Source organism: Cryphonectria parasitica (genome assembly GCF_011745365.1).
Source record: "Cryphonectria parasitica EP155 unplaced genomic scaffold M406scaffold_1, whole genome shotgun sequence".
In the NCBI taxonomy this organism is placed as follows: domain Eukaryota; kingdom Fungi; phylum Ascomycota; class Sordariomycetes; order Diaporthales; family Cryphonectriaceae; genus Cryphonectria; species Cryphonectria parasitica.
In genome coordinates this window covers 5,198,225-5,221,052 of record NW_024468909.1, presented here as the reverse complement: position 1 = coordinate 5,221,052, position 22,828 = coordinate 5,198,225, and the positions used below count along the sequence as shown (strand labels likewise).

Sequence of the window (22,828 nt, the reverse complement as noted above, 5' to 3'; positions counted from 1 at the left end):
ATAAAAACAAAGGACTGCGTTCGTTTAAAAAAGTCTTTGTGTGTCTTAACCGAATCGCCATGAAAGGAAGCACAGATTCATGAATCAAAGGGCATGCTCTTGGACGTAGAAAACACAAAGCTATTGTACAGACGAAAAGAAGATTGAGAATAGAACTCCTCACTTTACCTCTATTTTATATGTAAAGACAACAAACCCGCCAACTTTCGACACCGCAGTGGATGGTGACTGCCAGTTGATGAGACTGAATTGTTATCCGATGAACTGAGAGACTCGTCACTAAATGAACAGATGGTGTGTTAAGTGAGGTGCGTGAGGGCTGGAACCCAGATTGTTGATAAACAGGTAAGTTGTCAAAAGACCGCAGCTGGGTGACAGCATGCGAGATTCCCAAGCCTCTACCAATATAAACGAGAACCTCAAAGCTCGTTTCCTTTCCTGATCTGACCACGTAATTACTGACCTACCATACTGGGTCTTGGAGACTACACAAATCCCATCAATACTTGCACTGACCGACCAGAACAACAGTCCTCCTCGATGCCAGTATTTACACCCCAACCCCCCAACCCGGGCATCATGAAGACCAACTACCTGCCCCTCTACTCTCTAATTACCCTGATTCCCCTAGGCTTCGCCTTGACGGTCTACTACACCCGGCGCTTAGAGAAAATGGACAAGCACCGCCGCTCCACGTCCAAGATGGTGAAATACACCAATTCCATCGCAGCCTGGCTGACAAGCTGCCTAGGAACCCCTCGTCCCGTCGACGCCACATCCACCACCACCACCACCACCACCATCATTCCCAAAGACGTCAACGTCGACCTGGAAATGCAGCAGGACTTCACCATGGGCCGCTACGGCAACCTTCTCCCCACCCACAAGGCCGACCGGGCGCGGGCGCAGGACTTCGGCTTAGGTTGCAACGGCTCCCCTTACAACAACGTAGCCAACACCCTCACAGCCCCTACCCTGCCGGCCCCGTCCTTCTCTACCTCCTCGATCAGCCGCTGCTCCAGCGCTACCCCTGGCCCAGCGTCCTCGTCTCACCGTCTGAGCACCGCCTCCTCCGCCACCGTCTCCTCCACCGCAGCCGCCCTAGGCATCGGGACCCGGTCCGAAAACCCCACTGCCATCGTCGCCGGCCTATCCCTAGTCCCGAAGCCATGGTACGTCGTCCCGGACGAAGACATGGACGAGCAGTTTGACCCCGCCCCGGCCTTCATGCGGCAGACGGCGGTGCTGGGCAAGGCGAGCGTGTTCCGGCCGGAGGCGCAGCAGCAATACGAGTTGGACGAGAAGGCGAAGGCCGAGTTGCCCCAGGACGACGGGTTCGTGCGTGTTCCTCTCACTGGCGCGGGTGACACGTGCCTCCTGGCAGAGGTAAGTCGACGGCGGTTGTCCTGACCTCCCCTCTCCACTCTCACCTCTCCGTCTCTTTTCTTCTGCCCTTCTTGGCGCCCTTTGTTTCTGCTGCTGCTGCTGCGAAGAGAGGGGCCGCTTCTGATCTAGCTGAATGCTAGAGACATGATAGCGAGATGCGGTTGGCCTTTCTTCAGGGGCGGAGTACTGTACCTGCAGTCGGACGCTGCCACTTTTTCTTCTTCGTTTGATTTGATCATAGCATAGCGATGAAGAGCCAGATGAACATGCTGTCTCGAGGCATCAATAATACACTTCTGCATGTGACACCCCTCCACTTCCCTTGCCCAGTGCAATCTGAGACCGCATATGTGCCTTGTGTGGGTGACCTATGACTGCCTGCCTGTTTGTGATCAATTGTGAACCGCAGTGTGACCATTTTCGCCTGTCAAGCAAACCCTGCCTCGTGCTCTCGTGCGTCTCCAGGATTTGTGTGAGCTGCTGGGCCGTAAAGCGTGACTGAAGCATTGCAAGTGACCTGACCAGTACTAACTACGACACAAACATTGGAGAACGGTATCACATGGGCAAATAGCATAGAAGGAGAGGGTGTTGAAGATGAAGGACAATCGGTCGTAGAAGAGGGCCCTGCAAATAATGTAGGCCTCATCGTTTCTTTCAAATTGGGTATAAAACATCCTGATCGGGCCTAAGCTTCCCTAATGGTATGCGCAAGACAAGACAATTCGTCTGTATCGGGTCTTCTGTCCTCCGCGAATGGCGACATTCCTGTTTCACCCGCGCTAGCATAATAATAAATGTCAAACAAGGCTCGCGCTCGTCCGTTCTTCCGACTCCCTCTTACGGATATCCAGCACAACAGTAGCAAGATCCCAGGAGGGGGAAAAAAAGAAAAATTAGGATAAAAAAAAGAAAAAAAAGAAAAAAGCTGCCAACCAATAGGCGGGACAGACATGGATAGCTGGGCCCGTTAGGTCAGGCTCCGAGAACGCCAACGCCGAGTCGATCTTGTCGATTGTTCATTTGTGTTTGTTTTGACTCCAGAAACGCCGTACAAGTCTCAAAAGTGCTTGCAATGTCCAGTATCTTGCTTCTCGTAGTCGTAATTGGGGGCCCCAAAGTCAGGGTGAAAGCATGGGAGTCGGTGAATGTCCAGAGTATGTACAGAGGAGAGATACATTGCTTTGGTCGTCTGATATCGAGTGGTCCCAAGGATGGGGAGGGTGGTGGTGGTTGGGGTGGTATGATGGTCACGCGTGTTGTTTGTGGTCGGCGTGTCTGAACATGCCGGATGTGAGTAGCCAAACTGAATATGTCGGCACACCCCACAAACCACACTGATGGCGGGAGTCACACACAGCTGAGTGGCATCCAACGTCGCACTTCAGTTGCCCTTGGGGCTCCAAATTGCGGCACCAAGGGACTTGCTCACGCCCAGGCCGACGGCGAGGGCAATGGCCAGGATCAAGGCGATGATGGAGATCTTGGCTATTATCCTGTTGCGCTTGCTCATTTTGGCGAGCATCTGGCACGAGTGGCGGTTGACGCGGGCCGTCTTGGCCTTCTTCTTCCAGTGGTCCTTGCCAGGCCACACCTGGCAGTCTGGGCTACTGCCCTTGATGTTGACGTTGGTCGTGGACTTCATGCCGCATGAGTCGTCCCCAACTGTCAGCGTCCGCGAGGAGACCATGGCCTCCAGGTCGGTGTCGAACGGGTTCAGGCCGTCATTGTGGGCGGTAGTAGGGGTGGAGATGTCAGAGGGGCGGCGGAGCTCGATAGACTGCGAGGGCGTAGTGGAGGCAGCCCGCGATGGGGCGAGATTCGAGGTTGTTATCTTCGCAGGACTCTTGTTGTCGGCGAGTTCAGTAGTGGTCTTGGCGGTGGTGTCCGCCTTCTCAGTGGACGAGGCCATGGTGGAAGAGAGTGTGTGCGAGACAAGTGGCACGCCGTTGGGTTGACAAGTTGTCACGTTGAAGGCGACTGGTATGTCGTCTTCGGAGGGCGGGTTGGGTATATGTTGCAAGAAGAATAATTATGCCAGGTGACCAATTTGTCTGGCGGCTAGTGTCGATTGAACTGCCAGCTTGGAATACCAAATATTGGGAGTTAAAGAAGGTCGAGGATGATCGTGCGGGCGGTGTAGTAGACCTGGGGGGGGGGGGATTGTCAGAATCTGGCTAGCAAATTATAAGGAGAAGGGTCTTTTCTCTCTGCCCTGTGTCTCTCTCCCTCTCCATAGTATTTGTGAGGGGGAGTGGAAGGGGGAGGGACCAGGCGGTGGGCTGGTGGGACCCAGTGGCACATGCTTCTCTGTGACTTACAGTACGTAAAGTGTTTGTGCTTTCGAATGGTCTAGGCGATCAGATGGTTATGGTGCCAGCGCCAGGTTGGGATCAGACCGTCGAGATACCAGGAAGGCAGAGGACGCGGGAAGAAGAACAGAATAGCGTTCTGGAGGGGGGGGGGTGGCACAGCTGTTTACTGCCGGTCCATCTGTATCTCGAGAGATTGCGAGCGTCGCTAGCCAGGAAGGAGGATCAACAGGCTGTTTATTCACTGGAGAGGAAAGCTCCAGGGACGTGTGCAGGGGACCTGAGACGAAGGTAGTGTTGTTGCGATGTAGTGGTTGCGAAACAGATCTGAGGAACGCAACGCAGTACAGCTTGGGAGGTTGGCCTCGTTCGATTTCCTTGACTGGAGTTGACTAGGAGAGGGGCAGACAGAGTCACACCTGGACGAAGGCCAGTCACTCGAGTTTCGCTCTTTTGCCGTTGGCCAAGGAGTGGAGGGGGAGAATTCGGTAGTTCACTCGTATTGATCAACCCCCAAAAAATAAAAACACACACAAAACAACATAAACAACAAATAGACGAAACGACGAGAGAGAGCGGGACGGGAGAGGAGGACGATCTGTTTTGCCTTGGGGAGGCGCGCAAGATAGCAAATGGGAAATGAGATTTGAAGGGGAACAAGCACCCTGGAACATGTGAACCGTATCCTGGTCGACGAGTCTCATGCCAGAGGGTCAGAGACAGACAAGACGTAGTGGTGCGCTTGTGGCACAGAAGGGGGTTCGCTTAGCGGTCTCTAGCATGTCTACTAGCACCTGTGAGGCCCCCCACCCCTAGCACATAGCAGCTCAACCTCGCACGGACACAACAAGCTTCTGGCAATTGGAGGGCAGGAGGTCTCCCATAGCCAGCCAGCGAGCCTAGTGAACCCTCTAGTTCGCTCTCTTTTCCCTTGCCCCTGAGCCGTTATTGGGCCCACCCGCGGATATTCCCATGATGTTTTGCCGTCTGACTTTGAGTGTCCTCTTACTGTTTTAGGTAGTCGATAGCCTTGAGCGACATCGTCTATTGGCTCATGCCTGTATGCCAGGGTACGGGGTGCCACGACTCGCACTAGGCTGGTACTGGCAATAAACCTTCGAACCCTCAGGGATGAGAGCTGTACTGCCCTGGCTCCCTGTCCTGGCCTTGTTTCCTTGTTCTCTCGCTCTCTCCTGTCTCTTCGTTCACACTGTCGCTTTTCTCGATGGTATCATATTATCTCATTGAATGTGGAGCAGCAGGAACCTTATCCTTGGTGAGACGGATCCCCTTCTCTCTCTTTTTTTTCCTCTTTTTCCTTGCCCTGCTCGAGTCAATTGATTGTTCCCCTGGCACATATACAATGTTTTCATATCAGTAGTCACCGACGACCTGCAGGTTCGGGGACACAAAAGGACAGGCCAGGGGAAGCTCGCAGCTGGAACACGAGCGAAGGGGAACGACAAGGGGGAAGGGCTGGGAGCCAGTCATGACCCAGAATTGAGGCGCGTCTGCTACTGCTGCCCACTTGTTCTTTCTAAGTTTGTACTCGCCAGTTTCGAGACCTGTCGCGGGGACCACCATTAAAACATTCGATAGCGGTGACGATGACGAATTACTCGTATTCTGTGAATCACGCTTCTCACTCTTCCTGTCCCTCTCTCTTTTTTCCTCTTCTTCTTGCACGCCGACACACATGTTACATCATGTTACCAAGTTTGGCTCCTTTTTTCAAGCTGTGCTGGTCTGAGCGCTGCTGCCAAGATGTTGAGCCCTCAATATTGGCCACCGTCTCCAGCGATTTTGACGCGTGTTCCCCTCCAACCGTGCGATGTGTGGGTCGACCACAGCCAAGACAATTTCGCATGTTTTCTCTCTATTTTTTCTTCTCTTTCCTTTCCAAATAATGTTGCGCAAGGCTGTTCGCCACATGTGATCTGTATGTAATATTTGCGTGGTGTCTGAGCAGATCTCGACATGCCACCCATTATGACTCTTTGCCCCCTCTAAACAGGCCTAGCGACCTGAAAATGAGAAATTCTACCGAGAGTCGTACCGTGGCACACGATATCCTGCTCATTTTCCAAGAATCAATGGTTCAAGAATCGATCGACGATTTCACTGACGCTCAGGGTCCTGGTCCGCCGTGGCTTTACTTCGTAACTTGGATTCACAAAGCCTGATTCATGCGGTGCGGGTTGCATCCTGTGGCAGTTGAGATCGGATCATGTTGAGGTAAACTTTCATCAGCACTTGGCCGCTTTTGGCCACCAGGTTGCATGTCCATAGTAGCACGTAGTACATGGAACCCGGGCCAATTGACGAGGATGACCTGCCGTGATAGCCATGATACCCAGATACATAATAGGCTCCCGGCTCACGCACGGGTAAAGATAAGCAATCTGTGCAGCTGCTATATGTAACATACTTGCAGACATACCTTTTTCCTTCGGGAACCAGTACAATGGTACAGAGTAATACCAGGATACTGTGTTTTGTAGTATCGCTTTTACCCCACGAGCCACACCCCTTCAGACTTCGAGCCGCCGTCCCCCACACCCCGGGTGTCCAGACTGTTCCCTTCTAGGAAAACCCAGCCGCAGGTCCAACAGAGTCCAGAACCCATTGCGGCTTCAAGCTCCAGAAAAGACATCTCTTCTCCGCGATACCAAGCGTTACAAGCCCACCCAAACCTCTCCTAGAGCCTAAACGCCACCATCAGCACCAGCACCAGCACCAGCGCCAGCGCCAGCACGTTCTATGGTACCCATAATTCCAACTTTTGTAGAGTGGTAGTAACCACTGCTACCATCAGAAATAGATAGTTCTGCATACTACAGTAGTATTGCTGTAGTACCGGTGCACGCTTGCGTTATGGGCGCTAACATGCGCTGTTTCTCAAAGGGCAGGAGAATGAACATGACGAGACGAGGTCCAGAACTATCTTTCCTCCTCTCACTCTGTCGCCGCCCCGCCGCCCCCTGCATCAGACACACAAAGAAAAAGAAAAACCACAGCCTAGATAGTAGACGACGCACGTGGCCATCGGCGAGTCGCTAAATTCGTCTGCATGCGAGTCAGACCCCTCTTGCTTTACCTAGCTTCACCGACTTACCGACCGACAAAACACCTTAGATCAATCTTCCTCTCAACACACACCAAGGGTAGAGAGAGAGAGAGAGAGGGAAGCGGGTTTGCACCGCCGACGCTTGAGGAAAAAGGGTGCAATCGTGGAGCAGACAGGGTGGCGCTTAATGTGCCTGGTATCTCTCTACCTGCCCTGTTTACACTGTTTAACCTGCGGCCATTGCTTCCCCTTTCAGCGCTTTGCAGAAAGCAGAAGCACGTGCTTTCTTCAAGATCTCCAAAGAAAGAAACAAGACTAAAGACTCAAACGGCCCTTGCCGCATCAGTTTCCCCGACGTCTACCGAGAAGGGCTTTATCTTGACGAAACAAACAACCCCCCCTCTTCTTTTCAGACTACGCGCGTGTAGAAGGATGTCAACTTGCAAGACGAACAGAGGCCGCGAGATGGCGTCAGGAAAGGCCAGGCCTCTTTCCCCGCCCTGGCTCCGCACTGTCAATAAGGTGAGGTAACTCGGCGTGGTCAGGACGAGGCGGTGTCTCTGCATGACACGCACACATACACCCATGGTCTCAATCTGGTTCGAGTGAATTGAGAAGGGGCGCGCGGGTGGATAGCTGCCTCGTTACAGCCATGGGAGAGGCAGAGAGAGAGGGAGCATTGTGGCATCGGTCGTGGCAGATCATGGACGCAAATAATTCGACTACCCCTCGAAGTCGAGTGAGGAAAGACAAAAGGGTTTCGAAGCTAGTGGCCATCGCAAGGAAGGGTGCCTTCTGAAGCTATGACTGGAGGAAGAAGGAGGGGAGAAACGGGGAGACCCGAGGCGCCTGACAACCATTGTCGTCGGCACGTGCTGTGGCAGCACAGAGCCAAGGTGCCTCCCTTGCCAGAGTATCTCCAAGATGGCAGAGGTCAAAGTACTGCTCGAGAATATTTCACATTGCAAAGTTGCACGCGAGGGTTCTTGATGTCATAGAGATGGAGGGGATTTATACTGTTCCTCGGGATTTATGCGTTCTTGATGGCTCTTCATACAGTCCAGGATCGGGTTTCCGCTGAGCACCCTCTGTCTGTCTGTCTGTGTGTGTGTGTGTGCGCGCGCGCGTGCCTCGCTCTCTCTGACAAAGGCTCAATCACCAACTTAGTGTCCCATGCAAGGCCGCCGAGACTACCTGCCTCTCCTTCCCTTATCTATTCCTCTCCTCGATCCCAATTCGAGGCCTTCTTTGAACGTCATCATGGCAACATCCAGGACGGGTTACCTCACTCCCTACGCTCCGTGGCCTTGGGCACAACCCCCCAGAAGATGGTCGCCGCAATCAGCTGGGCCAGGATCATGGGCTGCAGGACCTGCACGCCCTCCCTCTCAGCGATCAGGCCCGTAATTGAGGGGAAGATGGCCGCCCCTGCTTGGGCAACAACAAATACGAAGCCTGTAAGGCGAGGAGGGGAGATCCCATTCTTCATTAGTGAGACGAAACCCCCGGAAAACTCTCGACGAATGAAAGAGAGAGAGAGAGAGAGAGAGAGAGAGAGAAAGAGAGAGAGACTGACTGAGGGCTGCTGCCTGTATCTTCCGTGGAAAGATCTTGGACGCAACAGAGACGCCCTGTCCATCTTTTAGTATGCATATTGTCGTTTCTGGCTCCGTACGCTGAGGCGCGTGTGTGGACTTGACTTACAGTCGCAAAAAAGGGGCCCAGGAAAAACCCTTGGACGCTCAGCGCCGTGGCATCCGCAATGACATTTGGCACCAGCCAAAAGACCAGCTGAAATCCAATCGCCATGGCGAAGAAGACCAAGAGCGCTCGCTTCTCGCCGAACCGGTATGTTGGCTCAGGAAGCAAAAGGCGACCGAGGAAGAGGCCTGCAGAGTAGCCTGTGGGCACATAGCCGACTTTCGAGAGCCTGCCGCCTCGGACATCGACGAGGTAGTCGACGACCCAGCCTGTGATGGGCACCCCGCACACGCAAACTATGGTCAGCACAAGCTTGGCTCTGAGAAGGAAAAAGAAGGAAAAAAAAAAGGGGGGGGGGGGGTATAAGCTGCTGCTGCAAGTACCGCTCGAGGTCATCGATGCCCCTAGGGCGAAGAAGAAGAAGAGGCTGATCAGCCAAACATCCTTCACCTTTAGCATTACGCCCATATCACGCAGGGCAGACCAAGCTGTCTGCTCTGCGTCATGCTGCTCCTGCTGCTGCTGAGTACCGTGGTTGTTGTTGTTGTTGTTGTCGTCGTCGTCGTCGTCTTCTCGCCTTTCCTCGTCGGCAACAGATCCGTCTGCCCGTCCCCTCGCCGTCTCCGAGTGGATCTTCCCCAGCGAGTCCCTAAACGCAACCATCACCCACGCCAGATTCACAAGGTTCACGCCCAACGTGACAAAATACGTCCGCCTCCACGACGATGACCCTCCCACCACCCCGCGTCCTGTGGCGCTCGGGTGGGCAGCGATGGACGTGGCCACCAGCGGACCCATGACGAGCGCGAGCGCATACATGGCGTGAATCAAGCCCAGCCACCGGTGCGCAAGCCGCACCCCGCTCACAAACGTGTTGCCGTGGGCATCCTGGTAGCCCGTGCCCAGGGCTTGCAGGGCAAAGGTCACGCAGAACAAGGGGAAGGGCGACCAGGGCCGGAGGCACTGCGCCACGAGCTGGACGGCGGCGCCGAGGCAGAGGAGCTGGCCAAGAGTCAGGTGAGGTGTGAGGAGTGGATTGGTGATGGCCGCCAGGAACCAGCCTATGAAGGAGGAGGCGTAACTGGTGGCAAGTCAGCTGGAGAAGAACAAAGGAGGGAGTTTTTCTAGACCATCGGCGCCAGTTCAGGTCGTGTTTTTTTTTTAATGTGGGGGCGGGTTTAAACAGGTGTGCGTGAATGTGGCGGCGGGAAGGCCTCACAGGATAGCAATCTGCCCCGTCCCGATCGAGAAAGAGGTGAGCATATACGGTACAAGCGGGCCCAGCGTGCTGTCGTTGATGCCGGCACAAAAGAAGGAGAATGCGACCCCAAAGATCTTGAGCCTGAGCCACGGCGGAGACGGAGGGCTTGTCGTTGTCGTCGTGGTCGTTGTTGGCACGGCAGGTTGCTGTGTTCCTGGACGTGCGCCCGCAGATGAAGGAGTTATGTCTTCTGCCGCCGAGTGTCTTGACCAGGTCGTCGCCGCAGCCGGCCTGCGGATCTGGCGAAGCTCGTGCTCTACGCTCGGGGCCATCTGATGTACGTCGAGCACCGCCGTCTGGGTCGTCGTAGCCATGCTGTGTGTGTGTGTGTGTGTGTGTGTGTGTGTGTGTGTGTTGGACGGGAGAAGCCGTTGGGGGACTCCGGCTACCCAGTCCTTGAATAAAAGTTCTTTTCGCTAGAGACAACGTCAAATCCAAAAAAATATTGTCTTGATATCTTGCATACGGCTTCTCCAGTGACCCGGCGGTAAATCTTCGGCGGTGAAAGTGAGGAACTGACCCCCCTTCCCCCCTGGTGCCGGGCCGTCACTCCGGTCGATACATGACTTCAGGGGCGGCTGATGACCGACTACTCTGATTGCCTCAGAGTAGCGAATGAGAACGATTGTGATGGAAGCATGAAGTTCTGTGCAGGAGCAGATATGGGTTAGAAGACTCGTTGAAATGGAGGGTGTTCACTGTATATTCCAAAGTCCACGAGCGTGCACGAAGCAAGACACAGACAGAAAGTCAACTACTATCTAATACTGACATTGAAAGTTGATGAAGAATATCTAAATGATGAAAGCTAGGTAATACCAGTCATATCGAGATACATACCCGGAGCCCAGCGCCATCAAAGGGACACCGTTGCGCCTACTAACTGAAATCAACAACACCACGTGGTCTTTTATACACCGAGTCTCGATCTTGCCCCCTGGACTCATCTGCACTGACCGTTCGCTCCCCAAGGCCAAATCGAGAAGTCCAATGGTATCGCTATGTGCCTTTTCCAAGAGCCCATGGAGCACAAGTTACTCATTACACCTTGCCGCCTTGAAGAGATTCTTCTACTTTGCGTTTCCAAGTCTATATGCATGCATGCATGTATAGTAGAATTCATATAGAATGCCAAGATCAAAAACTCAAAACAAGATTGACCCATCAAGCTTCAGCAACTGTTTACATTATTGCAAATATAGTATCAAGGCCACCCGTGCTCTTCTTATTATGAGCCTATCAGTTGCTTTAATGACGGAAGCCTCTGCGTAAGTGGTCTTGCTCATGGACATTGCCCATCCCCTCAACCCTCAGAATCAACATTTAGAGTGACTCCTCATCTCCCCGATCTTACTTGTCCCGGTGGGTGAAAGCGGCCTCTCCTCTCCCATTCTCCTAGACTCATCCTGATTTGCGGTGATAATGAGATCTTTACGAGGCCAGACGAGAGGGCTTACATCGAAAGGGTAGCCTCCTGGATGCTCTTGTCCAGGTTGATGCAGCGCGCCACGGCAAATTCACCCATGGTCCACTGAACTTGTTGCTTCCCCGCCAGTCATGACAATTCCATATTGGTCAGGATCCACATATTCGGCCTCAGCCTGGACGCACGCTCGACTTTTTTTCCTTTTTCTTTTCGTTCTTTTTGTCCCTTTTGCTGCCCGTACAACACATACACCAGGATCAAGGTGACACAAGCGCCGGCGCCCCAGGATTGAAGAAAAGAAAGGAGAAAAGAAAAAGAACACAGCTGGCACGCCGCTGGAAAAAGAAATTGTCCAGAAAGACGGTGTATATCCAGCCATGTGGGTTGGTTATGCCTCGTGTCTTACTCTGCCTCTTCCAAGGGCCGAGAAACAAAAGCAAGCCAGCCAGCCAGTCCCAAGGCTGCCTCCCCGGGGGGGGGGAGGGGGAGGTCTCTCCCGGTGGAAAAGGCCACCTGCGTATGTTGGGCAGCGCCTCGAGCTGTTTCTCATAGCGTCCTTACTGATGAGTACTCACTAGTCCAACATATTGGACATCAATGGGTCGTATTAGTTGCCATTGATCAGGGGGCGTCGAGAAGTAAAAAGCGTCTGCTAGAGCAGGCTTTGGTGGTGACTGGCACCTATGAGACTTATTTCTCGCCGTCTTACATACAACACACAGACGACGGAACCAAGAAGTTGCATTCGCAAATTATTCCGGTGGAAGCAATCATTTTAGTATATATAGTATACCTAATGAGTCCAATATGGTTCACAAGGACGGCTCTGAAAGGGAGGCTGCTTGCACACCTGAAACGAGAGAAAAAGATATTGTGAAGGGACATGCGAAGGAAGAAGGTTACCTGACTAGAAAATATCCTGCTTCACATACTAGCGACCGCGGCCATCGACACGAGACTTAACAAGCCAAGGTGCGGGACTTTGGTCCGGACAGCAAGGTGCATATGTTGTTATGTGGATAGCCACAGCATCACAGCCGACTTGTCGAAGGTTGATGTGCTACTTCGAGTTGTCTCGTTCGGCCTCGATGTATGATGTGCAATTTCATGTACAACTAGTCAGTTGTGAGGAGGCATGGCCTATGACGTAAGGTGCAGTGCTGTACGTAGACGAGCACATGTGCAGGCTAAACGACCCCTCCTAAAGAAACTCTCCTCTCAACGACGCAACAGCATCTGTCTGTCCCTACTCTCAGACACGCCACCGAACCAGCGAAAATCGCCCGTGCCATTCGTGAAATCCCCACAACTCAATCCCTCACTCGAGGATCACGATTTACGAATGGCCATAGGCCGGCAATAGGGGAAATAAACTGAAAGATCGCAGCCATGAAGCACTTGATCATGGTCGGGGCTTGTTACCTCGACACCATCCTCACGTGAGCAATAGTAAACAACAAACGGTCCACCTCAATTCGGTAGATCGAATAATAGAAAAAGAGAAGGGAAAACAAAAAAAGGAGAGGGGGGGGGGGGGAGGGAGAAGATCAAAGAGCCGTGCTAATTCACAGATCTCACAAGTGTCCCTCATTTCCCCGAAGAGGATGCCAAACTGCGAGCCACAAGCCTCAAGAAACGGCGTGGTGGGAACTGCGGCAACTCGCTCGAGGTTCTGCAACAGCTTGTCCCGCCCGACCTAGTAGCGCTTCATCTCGTCACCGTGCTGCCCAGCCGTCGATCCGCAGCTACGGAAACAGTGCTGTCCTCGTTCGGGGCCGGAAGGTCTGCTGCTGCTGTCGACTTTAGCCAGTGCATTCATCGCGAGGACCAGACCGAGGCAGCCAGTAGCTTCATCGTCCGCAGCCAGGCAACGGGTAGTCGGACGATTGTGAATCACAATGAGCTGGCTGAGATGACAGTCGACGAGTTTGTCCGTGTTGCAAAAGCTTTCGAGGACAATGCTGCCGATACGTGGTGGCATTTCGAGGTGTGTAAAGTCAATGAAAAAGAACACCCCCCCGACATCCATCACCTCGTTCCGCCGCAGGGCTGCCAGACTGCTGGTCACGTCCCCCATGGATGCTTTCTGTATCATCAAGTAGGCGCTCTACCAAAGCTCGTGTGCGTGCTCCTTCTTCCAAGTTGGGAGGTGTCGTTCCGTTGTCCTGGGTACAAGCACAAAATCGAATAGACACCCGTCCCAGCGAATACGAGATCACATGAGCCAGCTCGGAGGTTTGAAGCGCCGTCGTTAAGCAGAAGAGTCACAGGGTCGCATCCCAGAGACAACGGACAAGTGCATCCAGCACTTGCGCCACCACCTCCCGCAATCTCGCGTCAGCGTCGAGGTCGAGAGGCCCGGTAGAGAAGGGTTACGGAAATTGGCGATGGAGGCGGACGTCGTGTTCTATTCACGGACGTGGGCTGAGGTGAGTTGATTTCATGAGGAAAAAAGCAGGACTATGCAGGTACCACGCGCAGCAGGGTACCACAAGCCTGTTTGGTAGCAGCATAGATCACCAAAGCTGACGAGAAACGACGGCTGTGTGTTGTGTGTGCAGGGCGAAGGCTATGCGACCGCTGGGGATTGTCTGATGGGCGAGGTTGCACCGAAGGCGTAAGTCGGCATCAGGTCCCCGACGGCAATGGTGGTGGCCTGCACTGGCTGGCCAGTCTCAAGGGGGTGAGAGAGAGAGAGAGAGAGGGAGAGAGACGTCGCATCCAACTCATCCTAACGCACAATCCTTTCTGGCACCACAGATCCCTTCTCTTGAGCACTTGGGGCGCCCGCGGAGCCTGCGCCATCACACCACCAAGCCGCGAGGTCTTGCATGTCGAGCCAGTATCCGATCTAGCCGTACAAATTGTCGAGTATGGAGACACAAAACCCCCATCCACCCCCCCCCCCCTTTTTTTTTTCTTCTTCCCCGTTCGCTACAAATTTGGCTTGCTTCCTGCGGAGTTCCCACCACTGAGTGGGTATGACACGGATCTAGAACGCCTTACTGACCTGAATTATAAAAAAAATGGGTAGCGCCGTTGGAGCGGGTGATACCTTCATAGCGGGGGTAATGTATGGCCTGTTGTGTCGGTCGGGGGACTGGGATGTCGAGAATACGGTGAGGTTTGCTGTAGACCTTGCCACGACCAAGATCCAACAGGACGGCTTTGAAGGACTGGGTTCCAAGAGACCGCCTGCAGCAGTTTGACCAGAGTTGGGTTCAGATGGGGGGGGGGGGGGTTGAGTCAGAGCGCCGCTTGCATCAGGGACAGGGCCGAAGCCAGAGAGAAGAGAGAGAGGAAGGATGGACCATTCGCTTATGGGAAGAGAAAAGGGTGCATAGGCGATCCTTCCCTGGCGAGAGAAGAAAGGCAAGGACCCTGTGCTTTGCTGGCGGCCCGCATGATGACTTTTTGAGAGAAGAAGGAAGGGTGGGATCCATAAGGGAGGCGAGCCAGGATGAACAGGAGGAGCAGGGCGTAGATGCAGTGTTCCGCATCACGACGTGCAGGCAGATAGACTACTTCTGCCAATTCTCCGAGCATGGTGTGGTGGATCTGTGTGTGTTACCTTCGCTGGGTACTTGGCCATGATAAAGCGGCGGAAGATGTTGGTCGGGCAAAAGGTCACCCACCCGCTGAAACCAGCTAAGGTGTCATGGCTTTCAAGGTTGGGGTTGGAAGGGGACGGGGCAGAAATCAATGAAAAGGGCGGTGTACCACACTTGTTATGCAGGAGTGTGTGGACGGTGGGTTATAGAACCTCCGGAATGAGGTGGCCGGCCGCTCTGGTCCAGGCCGAGAAGGAGGAGGAGCACTCTTTGTTCATGCCCACCCCCCTTCCCCCCGCGCGCTGAGCGCCGCCGCCCGTTCCATGCCGGAAATAGCGTTTGAATCTGATTAGCCTTCTGCAGAGACATGCATGTGTTCCGATGACGCCGCACCAGGGGGGGGGGGGAAGAGAGGATGTGACAGATTACTACAAGTACAAAAGTAAAAATGGTGCCTCGCAGCCCTGCCCTGCCATCCATTTTACAGCGGGCATTGCGTGAGACGTGCTTGGGTCGGGGGACAACGCGGCCCCAAAGAAGGAGGGAAGGGAAGTGGGGGGGGGGGGGAGCGTAGAAAATTACGCCGTGGCCCAATCCAAACCCTAGCAAAAAGGATATGACTGGACAGTCGTACCGAACGACCGGTGATCCTTTGCTGCATGTTTGAACGGACAAGGCTGTCGGTCAGCAGAGCCATCCCATCCAATATTGAATAACCGCTGCTGCGACGCACACGCCTCGTCGTAGATCCACTAGTGTGCCACTCCTTGAGATGACGCAGACTTTTTTCTTTCTTTTTCTTTCCTTTCCTGGTACGCCTGGCCTTTTTTTCCTCTTCCTTTTCTCTTCTTTTGCCTCTGGGGTGTGTACTATGAAGATCGGCCCTTGGGATGTCTCAGTACCCCCCCATGACAGCGGCATCCTGTTGGTTTATACTGATAAGCTGCATGCGCCTGCCACGACCGGACGAAAGATTCGTCCGGTCGGTTCTACCAATACTGTGTGCTGAGTAGAGTTTTGGTGCATGACAGTCAGAGAGTGTGTGTGTGTGTGCGTGTGTGTGCGGCTCGCTGTCCGTGCGTGCTTCGCCTGACCAAAAGTGCCTGATGGCCTCGTGTGTGCCATGGTAACATCTGGGACTTGTTTCGGGACATGTACCATACTGCCCCAGTTCCTCGGTGATGGTGCTACAGGCATCGTGATGATCCATGCGACCATCCCTTGCGGAGAGAGATACATTACTTACTATTATAGCATGTACCATACTTAGCGTGGCAATGGAGAGAGAAGGATAGAGAGAGAGGCGGCAGGTGTGTGAGTCTTAGCACACATCGTCTCGTAGCTTCTGCGTCGTACGTGATCGGCAGGGCGTGGGCGCGGAATCATCCAGCAGGAAGCAGACCGCGATTCTCGCTTCGTTGTCGAAAACATGTTAAGACAGGGTTCTCCCACCAAGATGGGATACTCTGCCGCGGATGTCGTCCGATGTTCCAGCATGGAGGTTGCGCACACGCCCATGGACAAAAATACAGAGGCTGCGGCGACCCGAGGCCCAAAATCCATCCGCACCAGGCAAGGTGCAGCAGCAACGCCGAGAGTGGGAAGCTTGGGTGAGCCAGCTAACAGATGTAGACTCCCCCCCCCCCCGTTCTCTCCTCCTCCTAGTCCACCCCAGCCGACGGGCGCGCAGCCCACACACGACGATGGCACACGAATCAGTTGCTGCTTTGGAAAAATTTGGTCGTACCAGCCAGAAGGCTCCCTCCTCCACCGCCGTCACGAGGCGCCTGATCTCCGCTCGCCCCCATCTCTCTCCTCACCATGTCGTATTCTAATTGGTATGCACAGGTTGTGAATCCGTTGTCACGGAAGCCCGGTCCTTCAGGAGTTTCGATCAGGCTCTTTGTCGTCGCCGCCGCCTTCTCTTCCTCCTCCTCAACGCGCGCTGTTTCTTTCTTTTCGTCTTTTCTTTTCCTCTTTTGCTTTTCTTCTTTTTTTTCTGTAGACAAGCGTCCTCAGAGCCTGGAGACAAGTGGATGTCCAGAGTGCAGCGTACCCCATAGGAACGACAAGATCCAAGTCTGAAAGTTGCGCAGCGGGTGAAATTTACCTCCAGCGCTACTTCGAACGTCCCGGTTTGGTGACATCGGGCCCTGGCGTTTCGTCTCCACCTGAAGGCTTGAGAATTGAGACAAATGGTAGGCTCCGTATAGAGTCGGTTGTGCGGTGAGCCCGGCATCCACTGCTGAAGCGGGGCGCCGACAGATTATAGCGGCGATCAGAGTTTATGAACGGCGGCGCTGGGTTCGCTGGCCACTCCTGCAAACGTCGTGTGCTTCATGCACGGTGAACAGGTGACGATCTCTGTGGGCGTCTCTAGGGGGGCAAATTTTTTTCTTCTGCAACACCGCCGTCGGCCGGGCTAGTGTGTACAAGGGGCCATGGTGACGAGGCTTTTGTCCTGAGACCAACAGAAAGCCATGTCAGAATGCCAGTCATCATGAGATGGACACACACACGCATCCTGATACCATATCTGAGCTAGTATCTAGCACCAGGCCCTGTCCAAGCACCATTGCAGTGAGAAAGAAAGTGGCACAATCACGAGAAGTGCTTATGGTGCAGTGGCACATCGGGAGGGAACAATGTCAGCAGTGGTTGGTCGCTTAAATTCCCGCCGCCCAGGTAGAAAGACCACTACATGAAAGCAAGTCCCTCGCCTGCAGTCACATCCACTTCGGTAAGGTTCCAGAACAATGCGTGATTGGAAATGTTTGTTGTCCGAAATGCAGTGTGCTTGGCCCAAGGATGCATCCGGCGAGCAACTAGAGTGGGGAGGGGGGGGGTGCCATTATTGCTGCCCACGTAGTCCACGGTGCTCTTCGTATACAAGTCGTTCTGGTACCATGTTTATGGTGTACAGTAGTACCCCAACTAAAATTATGACATGGAATGCGGTGTGGGGGCAGGACACCAGGTACTGTGCCATGTAGCGAGTCTTTCGATCCCGTTAGGTCGTTGCACGATATGGATGACGGTGAGGAGGACTCATGTCGTGGTAGGTCGCAAAGAGCCTCTGCCTGCTTTAGATTGACATTCCTTTGTTTTTGTCCTTGCCTTGCGAGTCATGAGATGGTGTGCCAGACCAGCGTTGCATGAGGGTAGTATTTTGCGTATAAGCTCATGCTGTCACTGCATCGAGATTTCCTGACGACCCATCGCTGACAGGACAAGAAGGATGATTCAAGAAGATCTGCCTTTGAGGCCGTCCGTTGCTGAGCCGCAGCGGTCGATGTGATGAGGATAGGCTGTGTTGATCACCGAGGCACTGCGGGACTTTCGAGCCATGCTCACCATAGTAGGTCCTGGGTACTATAGGATCTCATCAATTGTGGAGTCTCGGCACCCTCAATACCGCACACTTGCCCGTGGGAGGGCAGGCCACCAGACGCAGAATCCTAGACTCAGGAGGAGCCACTCAAGCTTCCAGCTTACCTGGTCTTCAAGGCACTGGTAGACACTATTAGCTACTCAGCTATGATCTTGCTTGGGGACCGGGGGGGGGGGTTTGAAAGGTTGGTAAGAGGGCGCATAACTACCCTGTCAAGCCTGTGTTTCGATGATCTGGCAGCTGGTCCCTGTCGGCGCCTGGTGGAGGCGTCGAAGGACCGTTCAATGACATGGGGCTCTTTGATCTGGCCTCGAAACGGCTTTTAGGTTTGGGCCCTGGTAGTGGTCCTGCAGTGCCCTGTTCGACACATCTGCATGCAGTCTGGGGCTAGACAGGGGCCAGGGGACTCTCCTCTCAACCCGGGCTGCTCCTCGAGCCATCCTGCGGCCCGTGGCACGCCGGTGGGGTTACTCAATGGGAAATAGCCCTTGGGCGTCGTCCTCGACGTCTGTACGACACTATATGTAGTATGATAATACCACAGTATGTGTTATGTACCGTAGTACTCAAGTACCCAGCTCGTCCCCGCCCCCGAGGGGGGGGGGGGGTTGCGCAATAGTAGGTCTTAAGTACCTTTGTAGATCCACGAATGATGCATGGCTTTGACAATTTTTTCTTGAGTTGCTAAAAGGCGACTATCGCGGCATTTGCACCACGACTCGATCGTACTCAAGAGGCAGAAAACCGGAATTTCTTTCGGTGATGGGGTATGCGATGTTTGAAGTCGTCATTCTGGTAGAGTTGAGCATTCGCTTGACACAACAAGTGGCCAAGGGGCCGGAGGTCCTCACAAGCGAATGTGCCTTGAGGACAGGTACCGCCACGCCGGAGCACACCTCACGTTTCAGGGTAGTACCAGCGACAGGGGTCTAGTTAACGGGATTTCTTCGAGATTGACTTACAGATGAAATGTTCCCGCCCAAACCCCTGTCGTCAGAGCGACGTACCGCCAGTACTTCCACCTGGTAGCTAGTACGTACCCAAATAGCTCTTCGGCTTGACCTTCTGATCTTGTCCCGCGTCGAGTTGATCAAGTCCATGTTCCGCGGGAGATGGTGGTGGTGGTGGAAGAGGCGAACCAGTCCTGATGCTGCAAGTCCGGGTGCGGCAGGTGAGGGAAATTGATTACCAGCATTTTGCAGGGAGCCACCATATGGCTACCACTACTGTGAGTGCTTGGTCGCGGTACGAGCCCCGCGAAGGGCCACTGGGGAGCTACGGGTCAACCGTCACCAGCCAAGCGCCCAATGCAATACCAGAAACCTGTCCAATGGTTGGCGGCGCCGGCCCAGCCGCTGCAGTCTCGCGTTCCACTCATTCTAAGATTTGCGCCGGTGACATGCCGGCCAGACAAGCTACAGCTCCTTCCCCGCCAATATGACTCGTCTGTTCAGCGTCGACGAGAACCGCGCGCACAGCAAGGCTCTAGGGCTTGCGGCTAGGTTGGGCGGTCTATCAGTCAGTCAGCATGCGAGCGCCGATCTTCAACCACGGGTCGAAACAAGACGCATGCGCCATGCAGCGCGGGCCATATCCGTAGCGTCTGAGGTGCCAGAGTCGGAAGATCCAGGATCGAGGACCTACGCCGACACACGAGATGCACCAAAGAGACACCTCGTGTGCCCGCATCACAGACTAAAAAATGCTGATGGTTGATTTCGAAGCTTAGAATGTCCAGCTGAGGACCCGTGGCATAACCCGGGTGGCTAGCGAGCGGGACCCCACGGTCGACAAGGGCTAGAACTGGGACCTAGGCATGCGTGTGTGTGTGTGTGTGTGTGTGTGTGTGTGTGTGTGTGTGTGTGTGTGTGTGTGTGTATGTATTCCTGAAGAAGTTCAAGTCACGCAGGAATGCGAGCTGCGAGCTGAAAGACATGAACAGCAGCCAACCGCCAAATGAGCTGTTGAGATTCGACACACAACCAGGTTTTGAGGAGCTAGAAACGACGCATGGTAGGCGTTGTGATGCGTCCGTGTCTCGGTGTCATACTTTGTTCGAAAAGCTCTCCATGCGTGACAGTGGATGCATGCCCTTCGCCTTCAGGTGGAGGACCCCCTGGATGTCTCGTGAGGATGAAGGCCAGTATGCAGCAGGGACCGTAATCACGGGAGAGTGAGATTTGGGGTGTAGGTGCAGATCCAAAGCGCCTGCCTGCCCTGCCTCGCGGTTGGCTCAAGAAAAGCCCGCACGCAGCTGGACATAATGGATGGGTGGATGGGATGCCTGTGATGCTCGTCCAGGACGGGAACGAACAGGGTGCCCAGATAGAATCCTGGGCCAGCCCTGACCCAAGGTCTCGCTGGTAAGAGTATTGTGTGCCGGTGTCGTGCTGGCTTGCCTGTGAAAGAAGGCGGGTGAGGGGAGGGATTCGGGTGAGTGGGTGAGCGAGTAGGTGAAGTAGAAGGCACACGAAGTCGAGATCGGAACTGGAAGTCGCTATCCGAGCACTGGGGTAGATCCTACCCTATCACGGGAAAGCGACATCGTGGGCGATTGAAACCTGCAAGTACCAAGGTACCGAAGTAGCGCCGTACCCAGAACCTGACTACTGCCACAGTCCAAAGAATACGCTGACGTAAAGGGCCATAGTAGGCAGCTTACCACTGCTATTCCCCTTATACGACCTTACTGTACTATGGAGGTAGACTATTACTGTGATACTAATAGTGTGGAATAGTTCCATCCAGACTTATTGTGTGTTTGTAGCAACAGGATCGCAGCCCTTCATTTTTCCGAGACGGCGCACTGATCGTCAGAAATCGCATAAGCGCTTGAACCATCCAGACTCAGACACGGCAGCAGGCAGCCCGCAGCAATAGATGAAGCCGGAACTTGTGTGGTCTTGTCTAAGCCTTTGGAAGCAGGGAGGCCAACGGATTACCTCAAAGGGGCCCAGCCCGCGTACCGTAGTAGCCTTTTGGTGGCGTCCAGAAGTCTGGGATTGGAATGGCTTGAAATGGGAAACTCAAACAAGAGGGGTGCCACACTGTCTGACCCGACTGCCGTGCCAGCCTGCCAGCGTGTGCAATACTGTTTAGCGCTGTTGCATTCTGGGCCTTGTCTCGCATTAGCAACGTCGCGGGGGCCAGCCTCCCTGATCCCAACCGCCGCCCAAATCCATCATCCAGCAGGTACTCAGGAGAGGCACTGATGTTTTAGCGGGTGTGCGCACCTAAATTGGCCGTAAGATTATTCTATGATAGGTGACCTGGTGCTTTTGGCCACAGGGGGGTGAGGGAGGGGATGGTGGGGTACTGCTTGTGAGGGTGGGATTCGTCCGTCTCGCGTGATATAGCTCAAGCAAGATGTTCGTATAAAAAACCGAGTTGGGTTTGATTGACTGACTGTGCTGAAGCCAGAGGGCCAAGAATCCTGCAGGCGAGAGGAGGGGCTGTACCATAGTACTACGGTGCGTAGAAGTACTATGGTAGGGGCTGCCTGCCCAGCAGTGGCCAAGCTTGCTAGGTAGTCCAAGCAGGCTCAAGTGCTGGCACTAGCCCCCCCTCCCCTGTCCCAGGCTCAGTCTACAGCGCCTGTAAAGCCCTGCTCGGCAAGGTTCCTCAGGGTCTCAATCCTTTCTCTTGCTCCGCCAATCTCTCCTTGTGACTAGTCCCTTCCCCCTCTGGCCAGCACAATACTCCGTTACAATCCGCCCCTAAAGAGATGATCTTCTAACCCTCTCTGTTCTCGTCAGCCAATTTGGCTTCCTGCTGGCCAACATTTTCAACCTTCGGCCCCATTTACCGCGTATGGCATGCAGTCCCTGTCGCGGCGCCCCTCTCACCCCAAAAAAAGCTTGCTCTTGTGATTTTTCTTTTTGGCTCTGGATTTTCTTCATTCTCTCCTTAGCCTCCATTCCACAAACGGTGGTTTGCTTCTTGTGCCCGTCCTGCCCGGCCTGAGCTGGTACGTCTCGTTGATCAGCGACTGTGTGTGATCGCTAAAGTCTGCGCGGACGGAAATGAGACGAGTCTGTGAATCCGTACAGCCGAGACGAAACCGCCTGACGGAACTTTGGTCGTGCTGTGTTTGTGCTGACCAACTCAGTCGGAAACAATGCGGCGTGCGTCTCCCTACGCTCTGTGCATACCGCCCTTCGTCATGCGTCGTCGGCAAGGGAGACTGTTAGCACCATGGTGTGCGCTGCGAGGCAACTCGGGGAGGGTCTTGGCCTGGATCCGCCCAGCCTTCGAACGGTGTGATCGCAGGTTTCGTACTATGTAGTCGTGACCGACAAGAGCAAGCTCGGATGGCCAGCATATCATAGGACGACGCTACAGCCAGTGGCCGCTCGCCTCGCTTCTTGACTGCGTCAACCCTCCCTCCCTCAAAGGCCGAGAGCGGCATTAGGTCGACACGACGAGATACAGGATGTGTGTGCCAAGTCATCAAACCTGTCTGTCGCCTGCTGCATCATGCAGCGGGAGGCACACAGCGTTGGCGTCCGGCAACAGCGGCTTGCTCATCACTGGACGCGTAATGAAATTTGCGCACAGGGGAGACGATGCAGGCGGCTTAGTTTCGAGGGAGTAGAATGGAAGGGGGGGGGGTGCTCGGAGGAGTACAAGACAATCTGACCCCTACCCATATCGCACAGATGATCCTCTGCGCCCAGGAGAACCCCCCCCTCCCCGGTCCGTTCTTGGTCCCATCACCTCGCTTTATTGCAGCC

At 54.2% G+C, this 22,828-nt stretch overlaps 5 protein-coding genes across 5 annotated transcripts; 3 read left to right on the top strand and 2 right to left on the bottom strand.

Annotated features, from left to right (window-relative positions):
• Positions 1-579: 579 nt before the first annotated feature.
• Positions 580-1,675, top strand: M406DRAFT_326214 (uncharacterized protein; the record flags this gene model as incomplete). The annotated part of the gene is made up of 2 exons (XM_040920056.1): positions 580-1,386; positions 1,628-1,675. 2 exons carry the CDS (start codon positions 580-582, stop codon positions 1,673-1,675), a joined length of 855 nt encoding a protein of 284 aa, XP_040781753.1.
• A 1,107-nt stretch (positions 1,676-2,782) lies between these two features.
• M406DRAFT_29658 (uncharacterized protein) lies at positions 2,783-3,145 on the bottom strand (the record flags this gene model as incomplete). Its single annotated transcript, XM_040919258.1, has 1 exon — positions 2,783-3,145. A coding segment is annotated over one exon (363 nt), but the record flags the coding sequence as incomplete, so codon positions are not given.
• Positions 3,146-8,050: 4,905 nt separating this feature from the next.
• M406DRAFT_245421 (MFS general substrate transporter) lies at positions 8,051-9,999 on the bottom strand (the record flags this gene model as incomplete). The annotated part of the gene is made up of 6 exons (XM_040916331.1): positions 8,051-8,220; positions 8,342-8,396; positions 8,470-8,735; positions 8,850-8,958; positions 9,061-9,547; positions 9,686-9,999. The coding sequence occupies 6 exons, from the start codon at positions 9,997-9,999 to the stop codon at positions 8,051-8,053; spliced, it is 1,401 nt and encodes a 466-aa protein (XP_040781751.1).
• A 2,246-nt stretch (positions 10,000-12,245) lies between these two features.
• M406DRAFT_285552 (putative PfkB family kinase) lies at positions 12,246-14,362 on the top strand (the record flags this gene model as incomplete). The annotated part of the gene is made up of 6 exons (XM_040918623.1): positions 12,246-12,592; positions 12,735-13,140; positions 13,424-13,582; positions 13,715-13,770; positions 13,914-14,024; positions 14,188-14,362. Exons 1-6 carry the CDS (start codon positions 12,543-12,545, stop codon positions 14,360-14,362), a joined length of 957 nt encoding a protein of 318 aa, XP_040781750.1. The 5' UTR covers positions 12,246-12,542.
• A 3,879-nt stretch (positions 14,363-18,241) lies between these two features.
• M406DRAFT_326210 (uncharacterized protein) lies at positions 18,242-19,896 on the top strand (the record flags this gene model as incomplete). Its single annotated transcript, XM_040920055.1, has 7 exons — positions 18,242-18,279; positions 18,449-18,605; positions 18,659-18,713; positions 19,144-19,266; positions 19,298-19,323; positions 19,506-19,613; positions 19,825-19,896. The coding sequence occupies 7 exons, from the start codon at positions 18,242-18,244 to the stop codon at positions 19,894-19,896; spliced, it is 579 nt and encodes a 192-aa protein (XP_040781749.1).
• Positions 19,897-22,828: the final 2,932 nt, after the last annotated feature.